Below are 10,870 nucleotides of genomic sequence, written 5' to 3' on the forward strand. Positions count from 1 at the left end.
GGAAAGAGGGCAACCCTGCCGAGTGCTCCTATTCAGAGTAAAATAATCTGAAATTAGTCCATTTGTTTGTACCGCCGCTACCGGGTGTCTATAAAGTAACTTAATCCATCCAATAAAAGTATTCCCGAAACCGTACATTTCCAAAATCTTAAAAAGATAATCCCATTCTACCATATCAAATGCCTTTTCAGCGTCAAGTGAGATGGCAGCGACCAGAGTCTGATCATTCGCTACTGACCACATGATATTGATGAAACGCCTAATGTTGTCAGAAGAGCTGCAGCCCCTAATAAAACCTACCTGATCTATATGTATAAGAGATGTCATAACTTTACTTAATCGGTTAGCCAAAATTTTTGACAACATTTTTACATCTAGCTGGATCAGGGAAATTGGACGGTAACTCTTACACTTGCTTGGATCTTTGTCCTTTTTAAGAGTCAGACTTATCCGGGCTTGCGTCATGGTTAGAGGAAGTTTTCCATTCTTTAATGATTCTGTATAAACTTCTAACAAAAGTGGAGCTAGTTCTGTAGCATAAGATCTAAAAAATTTAGTGGCAAAACCATCTGGCCCCGGAGCTTTGCCTGTAGGCAAGGCCTTAATTACCTCATCAAGCTCCTCCAAGGTTATCTCAGAATCAAAATAATTTTTTTGCTCTGTCGTCAGTTTAGGGAGTTTTAATGGTTCCACAAAGTCTCTAATATCCTCATCAGTAGACGAAGATGTGAAACTATAGAGATCAAGATAGAATTCTTTAAAAGCATTATTAATATCGATGGCTGAGGTAAATATTTCACCACCAGCATATTTCACTGAGGGAATGGTAGAAAAAGACTCTCTCTGTTTTATATATCTAGCCAAAACTTCCCTGCTTTGTCCCCCGACTTTGCCCTGAATAACCAAAACTCCACTTTCCGCGACAAAATAGCATTACATCTGTATTTCAATCGAGTCAATTATCTGAGGCCATTAGACGACATTCTGCACTTCAGCTCTGCCTCTGCACTTTTAATATTCTCTTGAAAAACCCAAAATTGCTTACTCACCCATTGTTTTTATAAAAGACATTGCTTGCTTTGGACACATAAATACCCTGCGACCATCCTTCATTTCTATTCTCAGTTTGGCTGGAAACATAATTTCAAAAGCGATCTTCCGTTGATGTAAGAGTTTCTTGCATTCCTTGAACCAATCACGTTTCTCTCTTGTCACATTCGTAAAGTCCAGGAACAAGAAAATATTGTGATTCTTCCAAGAAAGCTTTCCTTTACTCCTCGCCTGGTGCAACACGAGATCTTTATCGGATGATCTCAGAAATTTGGCCAGAATTGATCGGGGCCTGTCTCCCTCAGCAGATCTACGAGCCGGGACTCTGTGAGCTCGCTCGATTTCCAGTTTATGGCCTGTTATGTCGAGCAGACTCGGGAAGAGCTCGTCCAGGAATTTCACCATATCTCTGCCCTCTTCATGCTCAGGAATTCCAACAATTCGTAGATTGTTCCTTCGATTTCTATTTTCGAGATCTTCCAGTTTTTCCAAAACATGTTCAAAGTCTGTTTTGGATGCGGGCGGATTAGCGGATAATTTCCTTTCTGACGACTCCAAATAATCGATTAGCTTCTCAACGTCTGTGACTCTTGTGACCAACCCAGAGTTGTCCTTCCGGCCACACCTTTCAGGCTTTCCCTGCCTCTCGAGACCTGGAAGGGAGACAAGGGGAGGGAAAAGGGGAGAGGGAAAGAGCGAGGTGGAGCGACAGTGAGAGAAAGAGAGGAGAGAGATAAAAAAAAAATTGCTCAGAGGAGTCGCTGCCAGCCGCCAGAAGCGGTGGAGCCCGATTGGCTGATTAGCCCAATTGGGTGGGCGGCCGTACTCCTACTGCGTACTCACGGCCTGGCCCTACCCTCCTCCTGGTCACAACGTCCAATTCAGTACACCTCCTATCAGAAGCTAATTGTCTAAAGTCTTGACATAATTTTCTGGAATTTTCCAAGCTCCTTAAAGGCACAGTTAACTTAGTGAATGTAAACTTCTGACCCACTGGAATTGTGATAGAGTCTATTAAAAGCTAAACAATCTGTCTGTAAACAATTGTTGGAAAAACAAAGTAGATGTCCTAAACGACTTGCCAAAACTATAGTTTGCTCAAATTAAATCTGCGGAGTGGTTAAAAAATTAGTTTTAATGATTTCAACCTAAGTGTATGTAAACTTCTGACTTAAACTATATATATATATATATATATATATATATATATATATATATATATATATATATATATATATATATATATAATGTTAGAAAGTGCAATTCCTGTTTTAGCACAGTCTGTGGACTTTTTAGGCGGCCCTTTACCATGGTCAAAGTAGGCAAACATTTTTATTTTATTTTATATTATGCACCGTAGGCGAACATCCAACGAATACAGACTCTGAAACTACGCTGTTGATTTTCAAACACAAGAAGTTCCCGTAAATCATGTGACAACGACTACGACCAACACAACACAACACAAGTCTACAGGATTCGCCTAAAAACTGTAAATCAATAGGTAATGCAAGAAATAAGACTTTTATGTTGCTCTTTGTATTCACTTGATTGGTGTATATAAGGTTGTGATGGTGATGTGCAAAAGTAAACACTGATCTGTCATTTAATTGTCTTTAGTTGCACGTACTACGTTTAATTGTATGTATACATGTATAATTTTAACATATGTATAAATGTATAATATGTATTATTTACCCTGCATGTTTTTCAAGACACCTTTGCAACAATTTTTCACTATAATTCCAAAGGACAAGAGGCCATGTCTGCATGGAAAATGTATATTCTTTGGGAGAACGGTCAACGAGAATATGATTGTTCATCTGAACCTTACGTAAAACCAAGTCTGTCATCTGCATTGATAGGTTTTATTTTGAGTATTTATCTACATTCACACACCGATGTACAGTAACTGCAGTATCAACATACAGCTACCAGCAAACCATAACTTAAAGCTACAATTCACATGATTATGCTTTTTTTTTTATAATCACCTTATATTTTTAAATAGGGAAACAGGATGAAAAGGCTTAAATTTGGCTTCAGTTAATAATTTTAACAGGTAAACATAGATTCATTTCCAAAAGATTCACTCTCTAACATAACCGATTTGTTGACCTTTCATTTATTATTTCTGTCCTCATATCCACACACAAATCTCCTTGTACACTTGCAAATACATTATAAGAAACCTAGCAACACAGTTGGACAGAGTAACAACAAAGGTACTGTAAAATACTCTTTGTTTCATATTATAGACAGAAGAGGTTTAGTGTGCTTAATTAGGGGGAGTCTAACTCCTGACCCAGTTATAAGGCCTATATGTTTTAAATGATAAACTAAAAATTATCATTAGATTTTTTCTCTGTAAGTTGCAGAACAGCTTTATCTTTCTTTAAATACCTAGAGTATGAACAAGTGAGAAATCTTACATGTCCAGACACTATTATTGTACTTGCTGTATTTATTTATTCACTAGCATCCATGTTCATTGTTAAAGAACACTCGCTTATTCACAGCCTCGCTAAAAGTCCATCATAGATTATGTATTTTCTGTTTGTATTGTCGGGGACACATCAGCACCCATTTGCTGTTCACACTACAACTGGAATGTGGACATATGCATCCCTGACCACGTCCCAGGCCCAGTTCTATGGGGGTGCAAACGGATGTTAAAACACCCTCAGTTCAATAACGTTGGTGCTGGTGCATATTCACTTTAACTAATAGAGCAGCCCCACTAAATTCAGAAGCACCCACAAAGATTTTGATTTGGTACCAGGCCTGCCACCTCCAGATGTGGTTTTAGTGATCTAATCACAAAACCTTTTGGACCCCTTTTGCACCTGTATTTAGCACTGACCACTTGTGATTGGTTCACCTGAGACGAATGTTAAAGCCAGGTCTGAAGAGGTCCAATGAGTAACTCTTACTGATCTTTGCTGTTTCAGGTTACTGGCCAATCCCTAGCTCACACTGTAGTTGATGAATGAAGTTTGGAGGAGTGTAAACATTTTATTTTATTTACATTTTTAACATTTAACATTTTAGGAGCTGAAGTGTTTGGGTCCAAAAAAACAAGAGCCACATAGGCATAGAATCAGTGATGCAAGTAAGATCTGCGTTTAAACCTATCTCCAATTTTGGACCCTGTCTACAATTTCATGTTATTTTCATATTTGGTTTTTCCAGGAAGTGATGCAATATGCCATAACTAGTCCTTTGTTTCATCAGTGATCAGTATACTTTTTTGACTTTTTAGTGATTCCCATTCTCTATGATATTTATAAGTAATGCTTTACTTATGTTGATATCAGTCTGCTAAAGCTGGTGAACTCCATAAAGTGTAGAGAAGTGTTTCATGTACTTGGCAAATGTAAAACCCTTTTTTTCTTTTTCTTTTTTTTTTTTTTTTACATTTTAGAGCTATATGCAACATAGATCTAAACCAAATGCTAATAATAATAAGTGCTTAACTTTATAATAAATCAGCATCACCCCTATCTGTTTGAATATCTGACATACATAGTGTGATTACGGATTGCAGAATAATTATTGCAGATAATACATGTACTGTATTATTGTAGATACAAGAAAAAGATGAAAGGGGTGGTTCTCATTTAAATCTTGTTGTCTCAACAGATTTCCAATATTAAGAAATTCAGGAACAGTTCAGCAGGTCTCAACATCAGTAAAGATATCTCTCATGATCAGATACTCAAAGAAACTCAGCAAAGAAGCTTTCTGTGGTGGATAAATATACTGCAGTCACTTCCTAAGGTCAGTGAAAAAGCCATTATTTTTAGTGTAACATAATATATTATTCATTATTTAATAATTTGTGGGATAATAACTATTTAAATCCCTTATGTATGAAAATGGTTTTGTATTGTTGATTTTTGTACAGTCTTCAGTGTGTCAGGAAGGCCATGCTGGAGCTGAGTTGTTGGATCTGTACAGAGAGTGGAAGAAAGGGCAGCTGATCAACATGCTTCACATCATAGACTTTATAATGAGGACAATACTTAAGGAAAAGGTATAATACTGAGATCTTGATAGCACTGAGTACCAGGACAATCATGCTGGCAGAACATTTTGCATTAAGATTGTCAGAATGGAGGACATTTATATGTTCACTCATGATTTGAACTTGGAAGATCATGAAAACATGCTTGAACTGAAAACCATTGCAAATGGACATATACATTCCTCCTTTTTCTCATACATCCATCAGGATTTTCATTTTTATATGTATTTATTTTGTTTTTATATTAATAAACTCCTTTCAGCAATTCTCTGAGTGAGACAAATCTCACTCTGCAGACATTCTGTCTACTTGTAAACACATAACTGTGTTCATGTGTGCATAAACATTGCAAAAGTGTGACTGTGCAGCTGCAATGCAACAACTATACATCAAACTAGTGTCAAGTTTTTAAGCTGCATTCAGTAATTTTTTGTTTATATCTTCTTTGACTTACATCGACACCTAAGGATGAAGCATTATTGCAAACGCAAAAATGTTCAGTTACCAATGCCATAGTAGAAATTCACTAATTATTCGTGTCCAATTACAGGGCGGTCATGGAGATTAAGTGAGTAGATTTCAGCAGGTCATGTGATACTAAAATTGCAGCCCCCATGAGGGGACCCTCTCCATGTAGAATAAAACAACTTTTTAATGTTACTGATATGACTGGAGTCTTCAATATCATGTGATTGCTCATGGTTTTATACATATGTTACAACATTACAATTCATTTCTTAAAAAGTACAACTTTTAAAACAAATACTGAGTTCTCCTTTAACTTAGAATTGAGGAACTGATTCTGATGTCTTCTTTACTTTTCAGGTTGTAATGTTTGCTGGTTAGGCTGGTTAAATGCCACATTCAATCCAAGTAAAAAAATAAAATAAAATCAGGACAGTGAACACTTATTCATGTTTTGTTTTTAAGAAAACTAAGTGAAGAAGTCCCACTGCAAAACTTCTAAATTCCCAATCACACGATTAAAAGATTTTGACATATTTACTGATTTTCTCATGTAGGCCAAAAGGTGGTTTCAGTATGATTATCATAAAAAAAATAAATAAATAAAAATTCTCCTCCCACATCCGTCTTCGACTTGTTTACCACAGATGTGTACTTTCTCTTTTAATTTGGCATTGTTTGATTGCTGATCTTTGTGTGTATATGTTATTAAAATTAAGTGTATGCCTTTTTTTTATTAACTGAATAAGCAATGCATTTTTTTATATTCATAATTAAAAAAACATTTTAATTAGTAAAAAAAAAAAAAAAGAGCTATTATGTAGTTCACCGCTAGAGGTCCCACATGTTTCATTTCAGTCCATTGTGCTTGGCATTAATGCATTTTTATATTTTTCCTGCTGATACAATTTTACCATCCTAGTGCATGTGCCTCATTCTGTTGATGTAAAATAGAAGTCAATTAATGTCAAAGGTTGTGTGAAAATACTTTATGCTCACTTAAATTAATGTACTATAAATTGCACAACAGACAAAAACATGGCTCTTTGGTCATCAATCATAGTGGTAACTTTATTTAGGGTCCTCATAAATTTCTTGACATATAAACCAGGAAAACCATAATTGTACCTGATGAGTATTACACAGATAATAAAAATCCTTAATTTCAGTATTTAATGATACAATCACATCCAAAAGTTGCAAGTTGTAAAAACAACAACAACAACAACAACAACAGACCCTAACTAAATTATGGGAGTGTAACAATTGTCTGTTACTTTATTCAATTATCCTATTTAAAAAATGTAAAATGTTCTAAAATCATTTAAAACCCCACAATGCACTTGAAATCCATTTGTATAAGCAGTTCTGTAATAATGAAAATAATTCTATGGACCAGGATAAAAAATAAAATAAATAAAAAAAAAAAACAGCATATAATAACAATGTATAGATCAAAACAATAGACAGATAAGGCACACATTTACAATGTGAGACTGACTATCTTGCATGGGATTTGTGATAAATGGAGTAAAACAGCAGGGAATCGCTATTTTTTTTATTTTATTTTTTATTTTTTTTACATATTAAGTCTGGATTAAGATGAACCTTTAAAAATATGTTTCTTATAAATATTTATCAATCTTGTTAAAATGTAACACCTTGTCGAACTATGCTTGTCAGCTGGTTCTGCTGTGGCACTTTGGAATCAAAGATTTGTCTCTGTATATTTTTTGGCTAAGTTTTTTTTGTGGTCAATCATATTGTTAGATCATCTGACCTGGCTCTACTGCTCCCTTTGCTGAGACGACTTAATGATCTTGTTTCCTCAAGCCTCTCGGTTGTCTCTAGTTCCAAAGCTACAAATGAAGCATCCATCATCTCTTCTATGGCCTCCAAGTTTTGTGATTCTTGGAAACTCTCTTCCTTCCCGGATCCTCCACTTTCTACAAAATCCTCTTCTTTCCTTGACCCATCACACCCCCTAGAACTTTTATCCTCCTCTGCATCCTCCATCTCCAATGATACTCCCTCCTTCCCAAAGGTTTCCACCTGTGTTAAGTCCATTGCAACTTCTAGAGCTTTATCTAGAGCTTCCTCCTTACCTGAATCAACTACTTTTTCAAGAGCTCTATCCTCATCTGTACTGACCAGATTTCCTAAAGCTTGATGCTTACCTCCATCCACTCTGTTCTTTACAGCTCCGCCCACTCCTGTGTCTACTTCTTCCTCTAAAGCGCCATCCCTTCCTGCATTCACAACAGCTCCACCCAGTCCTGTGTCTACTTTATCCTCTAAAGCTCCACCCCCTTCCTCATCTACAACATCATCTACAGCTCCGCCCACTACTGTGTGCACTACATCCTCTAAAACCCCACCCCTTCCTGGAACCCCTACATCCGCTTGAGCTCCACCCCTTCCTGTATCGACAATATCCTTTACAGCTCCGCCCACTCCTGAATCTACTACATCCTCTAAAGCTCCACCCCTTTCTGCATCCTCAACATCCCCTACAGCTCTGCCCAGTCCTATGTCTACTTCATCCTCCAAAGCTCCACCACTTCCAGCATCTACAACAGCCTTTACAGCTTCACCAAATCCTGTGTCTACTAAGTCCTCTAAAGCCTCACCCTTACATGTCTCCACTAAGTTCTTTACAGCTCCGCCAACTCCTGGGTCTACTACATTCTCTTTAACTCTATCCCCTTCTTTATTTTCTACATCTCTATAAGCTTTGACCATGTCACATAGATTTTCTAATTCCTTTGACCCCACAACCTCCCCTAAAGCCTCTGGCTGTCGTGCACCCTCAGATATTTTGGACATGTCCAGATCCCCAGTAACATTCCCATTCTCTAAAGATTTCAACTCCTGTAGAACATACTCATTAATAAAAGGCTCTATCTGACATAGTTCTCTCTCTCCATCAGACTCCTCAACATCTGTTCCTTCCTCCACCACGTCAGGTAAACCCCCCTCTTCTCTCGACTCCTTGACCTTTAAGGTGTTCTCCTCTGTTCCACCAATTTCCTGTAATGTAAGTTGCTCTTTTCTAACATCTGAAAAGTTTTCCTCCTGTGTTAACTCACCCTCAACTAAGCTACTCTCTTTCACTAACTTTTCCTCAGTAAACTCTCCACTGGTTAATTCCCCTAGTTCTATTTCCAAACACTCCTCAAGTGAAATTAAATATGTTTCCTCCAGACTGTCACCCTCTGGTTGTTCCTCCAATACTTCTTGCAATGCTGTCATAGTCTTTAGGCTGTCTACCTCATCTCCCTCCCGACATGGCATCTTTTCCTCTTGTGGTAGCTTTGGGACTGTCTCTATGACCTGAATGAATGAGGGCTGAGTCTCATCGCATATGACTGTCTCCTCTACAGGGGGTGCTGTTGGAATAACTGCCTCCTGACTGCTTTTCTGTTCCTTCTCCACCTGAGTTTGAAAAAACTGTCCCTCTTCCATACCAACCTCTGTTAGTGGATAAATGTGTGCAACCTTGTCTTTCTTATCCTCTTCAAGGCGCCTATAGCCTCTGGCTTTTTGGACAGGGGTAGTGAGAAGAAATGGAAGGCTCCTCTCAGGTGGACCAAGAGGCTCCAACTGTGCTGGAGCTGGCCTATGGAATACAAAGCGAATCTTCTTCAAGCCAAGGTGGCTGATCTCCACGAAGTTGAGGAATAGTGAAACGCAAGCAACAGCAAGCATGAAGATGATGAAGATGGTCTTTTCTGTTGGCCGGGAGACATAGCAGTCCACAGTGTTAGGGCACGGCCAACGACTGCACCTGTACAGTGGCAGGATGCGGAACCCATACAAAAAGTATTGTCCAACCACGAAGCCTACTTCAAACAGAGATTTGAAGATGATATGGCAAATGTAGGTGCAAAGTAAGGTGCCCTCAAGTCTGAACTTTTTGCTACCTTTCGTGCTGATCTCCTTGGCAGTGCGAACACTTCCCTGATCAGTTGCTAGAGGTAGATGCTCCTCTGCTATTTCCTGTTGGTGGCTAATCTCAGCTTCTTCACGCTCCTTACGTTTCTCCTCCATGTGGATGTAATGGACAGCATGGCCAACGTACACAAGTGAAGGAGTGGATACAAAAATGATCTGTAAAACCCAGAGACGAATGTGGGATATTGGAAAGGCCTCATCATAGCACACATTCTCACAGCCTGGCTGCTGTGTGTTACACACGTAATCGGACTGCTCATCTCCCCAGACAAACTCGGCAGCTGTGCCCAGAATCAAAATGCGGAAAATGAACAGCACTGTGAGCCAAACACGGCCAATCACAGTGGAGTGTTCATTTACTTCCTCTAAAATATTACCCAAGAAGCTCCAATCTCCCATTGTTGTGTATTAGCTGTGTATAAGAAAGACAAATGGGAATTAGGGTGGAGGGGGGAAAAGATGATCCAACAGTATTTTACATGATGCAGATTGCAAATTAGATATCTGATGCATTCCATGTATGTTGCTGTTGTGTTTTTTAATCCAGAGATTTCCAAATGCAGTTTGTAAGAAGTTGACCTACTCACTAACTAAACATATTCACTAAAAAGGATGCAATCTTAATAATAAAATACCTGATATTGATTAGACTGATCATTTACAAGCATGACCAAGGTATGTGTAACACCCAGTTATGCCATTGCCAAAGCACATCATCAATGGGCTCACAATCAACAATATAAGCCTGCACATCTTTGACATAAAAGAAACCTCTTCTAAGTACAAAAACTACAATTGAATGTAAATGGCATTTAATTAAATGGGAGAGCCAAGGTGAATTGAGACCAAACAGACCTTTGCACAGTGGTGGTTCCAGTTCAGGCACTGCAGTCCGTTGCTTCTGATGCCCTGTGGGGCAAATTGAACTCCTCTTCCCAGTCACCCAGACTCAGTACTTGTCCTTGTCGCACCACTGAGCAGATGTGAGGGAATGGGTTATGATGGCTGCTTTTCATGCCTGCTGTAGAGTCTAAGCTGCTAACCAGATGCCCTTTATGCACCAGACCACGAGTGTTGATGCAGAAGACAATAGGTTCAACAGACCCACAGCCAGAGGGGCCAAAGAGACAGGACATCATCCAAAGTCCCAAACCCAGAGAACACATTTAAAAAACTGGTGCATAAGTTCCTGTTTACTATGATATCACAACAATACAAAAGCTGCAAAATTCATGTAAGGATCTATCAGATGATGAAAACCAATTGGTGGTTTGTTGTTAGACTGTTCTTTTGACTTGAAAGGGATAGTTCACCCAAAAATGAACATTAACCGTTCACTTTCATTGTATGGAAAAAAGATTAAATCAAAGTAAA

General features: G+C 38.3%; 2 protein-coding genes across 3 annotated transcripts; one reads left to right on the plus strand and one right to left on the minus strand.

The window, feature by feature from the left end:
* Positions 1–3,212: 3,212 nt before the first annotated feature.
* Positions 3,213–5,974, plus strand: zgc:113314 (uncharacterized protein LOC619272 homolog; the record flags this gene model as incomplete). Its single annotated transcript, XM_051709526.1, is given in 5 exon segments — positions 3,213–3,294; positions 3,407–3,468; positions 4,693–4,830; positions 4,958–5,086; positions 5,903–5,974. Coding segments are annotated over 5 exon segments (432 nt in total), but the record flags the coding sequence as incomplete, so codon positions are not given.
* Positions 5,975–6,602: 628 nt separating this feature from the next.
* Positions 6,603–10,475, minus strand: gja8a (gap junction protein alpha 8 paralog a). Of its 2 annotated transcripts, none has more exons than XM_051709622.1 (2): positions 10,352–10,475; positions 6,603–9,652 (listed from the first exon to the last, which is right to left on the minus strand). In XM_051709622.1, exon 2 carries the CDS (start codon positions 9,590–9,592, stop codon positions 7,301–7,303), a length of 2,292 nt encoding a protein of 763 aa, XP_051565582.1. In that variant the 5' UTR covers positions 9,593–9,652; positions 10,352–10,475; the 3' UTR covers positions 6,603–7,300. The 2 variants fall into 2 exon arrangements, with proteins under 2 accessions (XP_051565582.1, XP_051565581.1); XM_051709621.1 differs by having other exon boundaries at positions 6,603–9,908; positions 10,352–10,467.
* Positions 10,476–10,870: the final 395 nt, after the last annotated feature.

Source organism: Myxocyprinus asiaticus, chromosome 10 (assembly GCF_019703515.2).
Source record: "Myxocyprinus asiaticus isolate MX2 ecotype Aquarium Trade chromosome 10, UBuf_Myxa_2, whole genome shotgun sequence".
NCBI classification, from domain to species: domain Eukaryota; kingdom Metazoa; phylum Chordata; class Actinopteri; order Cypriniformes; family Catostomidae; genus Myxocyprinus; species Myxocyprinus asiaticus.

Excerpts from the sequence above, each read along its gene's own strand:
- gja8a (XM_051709621.1), bottom strand. The coding sequence starts at position 9,895 with ATGGGAGATTGGAGCTTCTTGGGTAATATTTTAGAGGAAGTAAATGAA.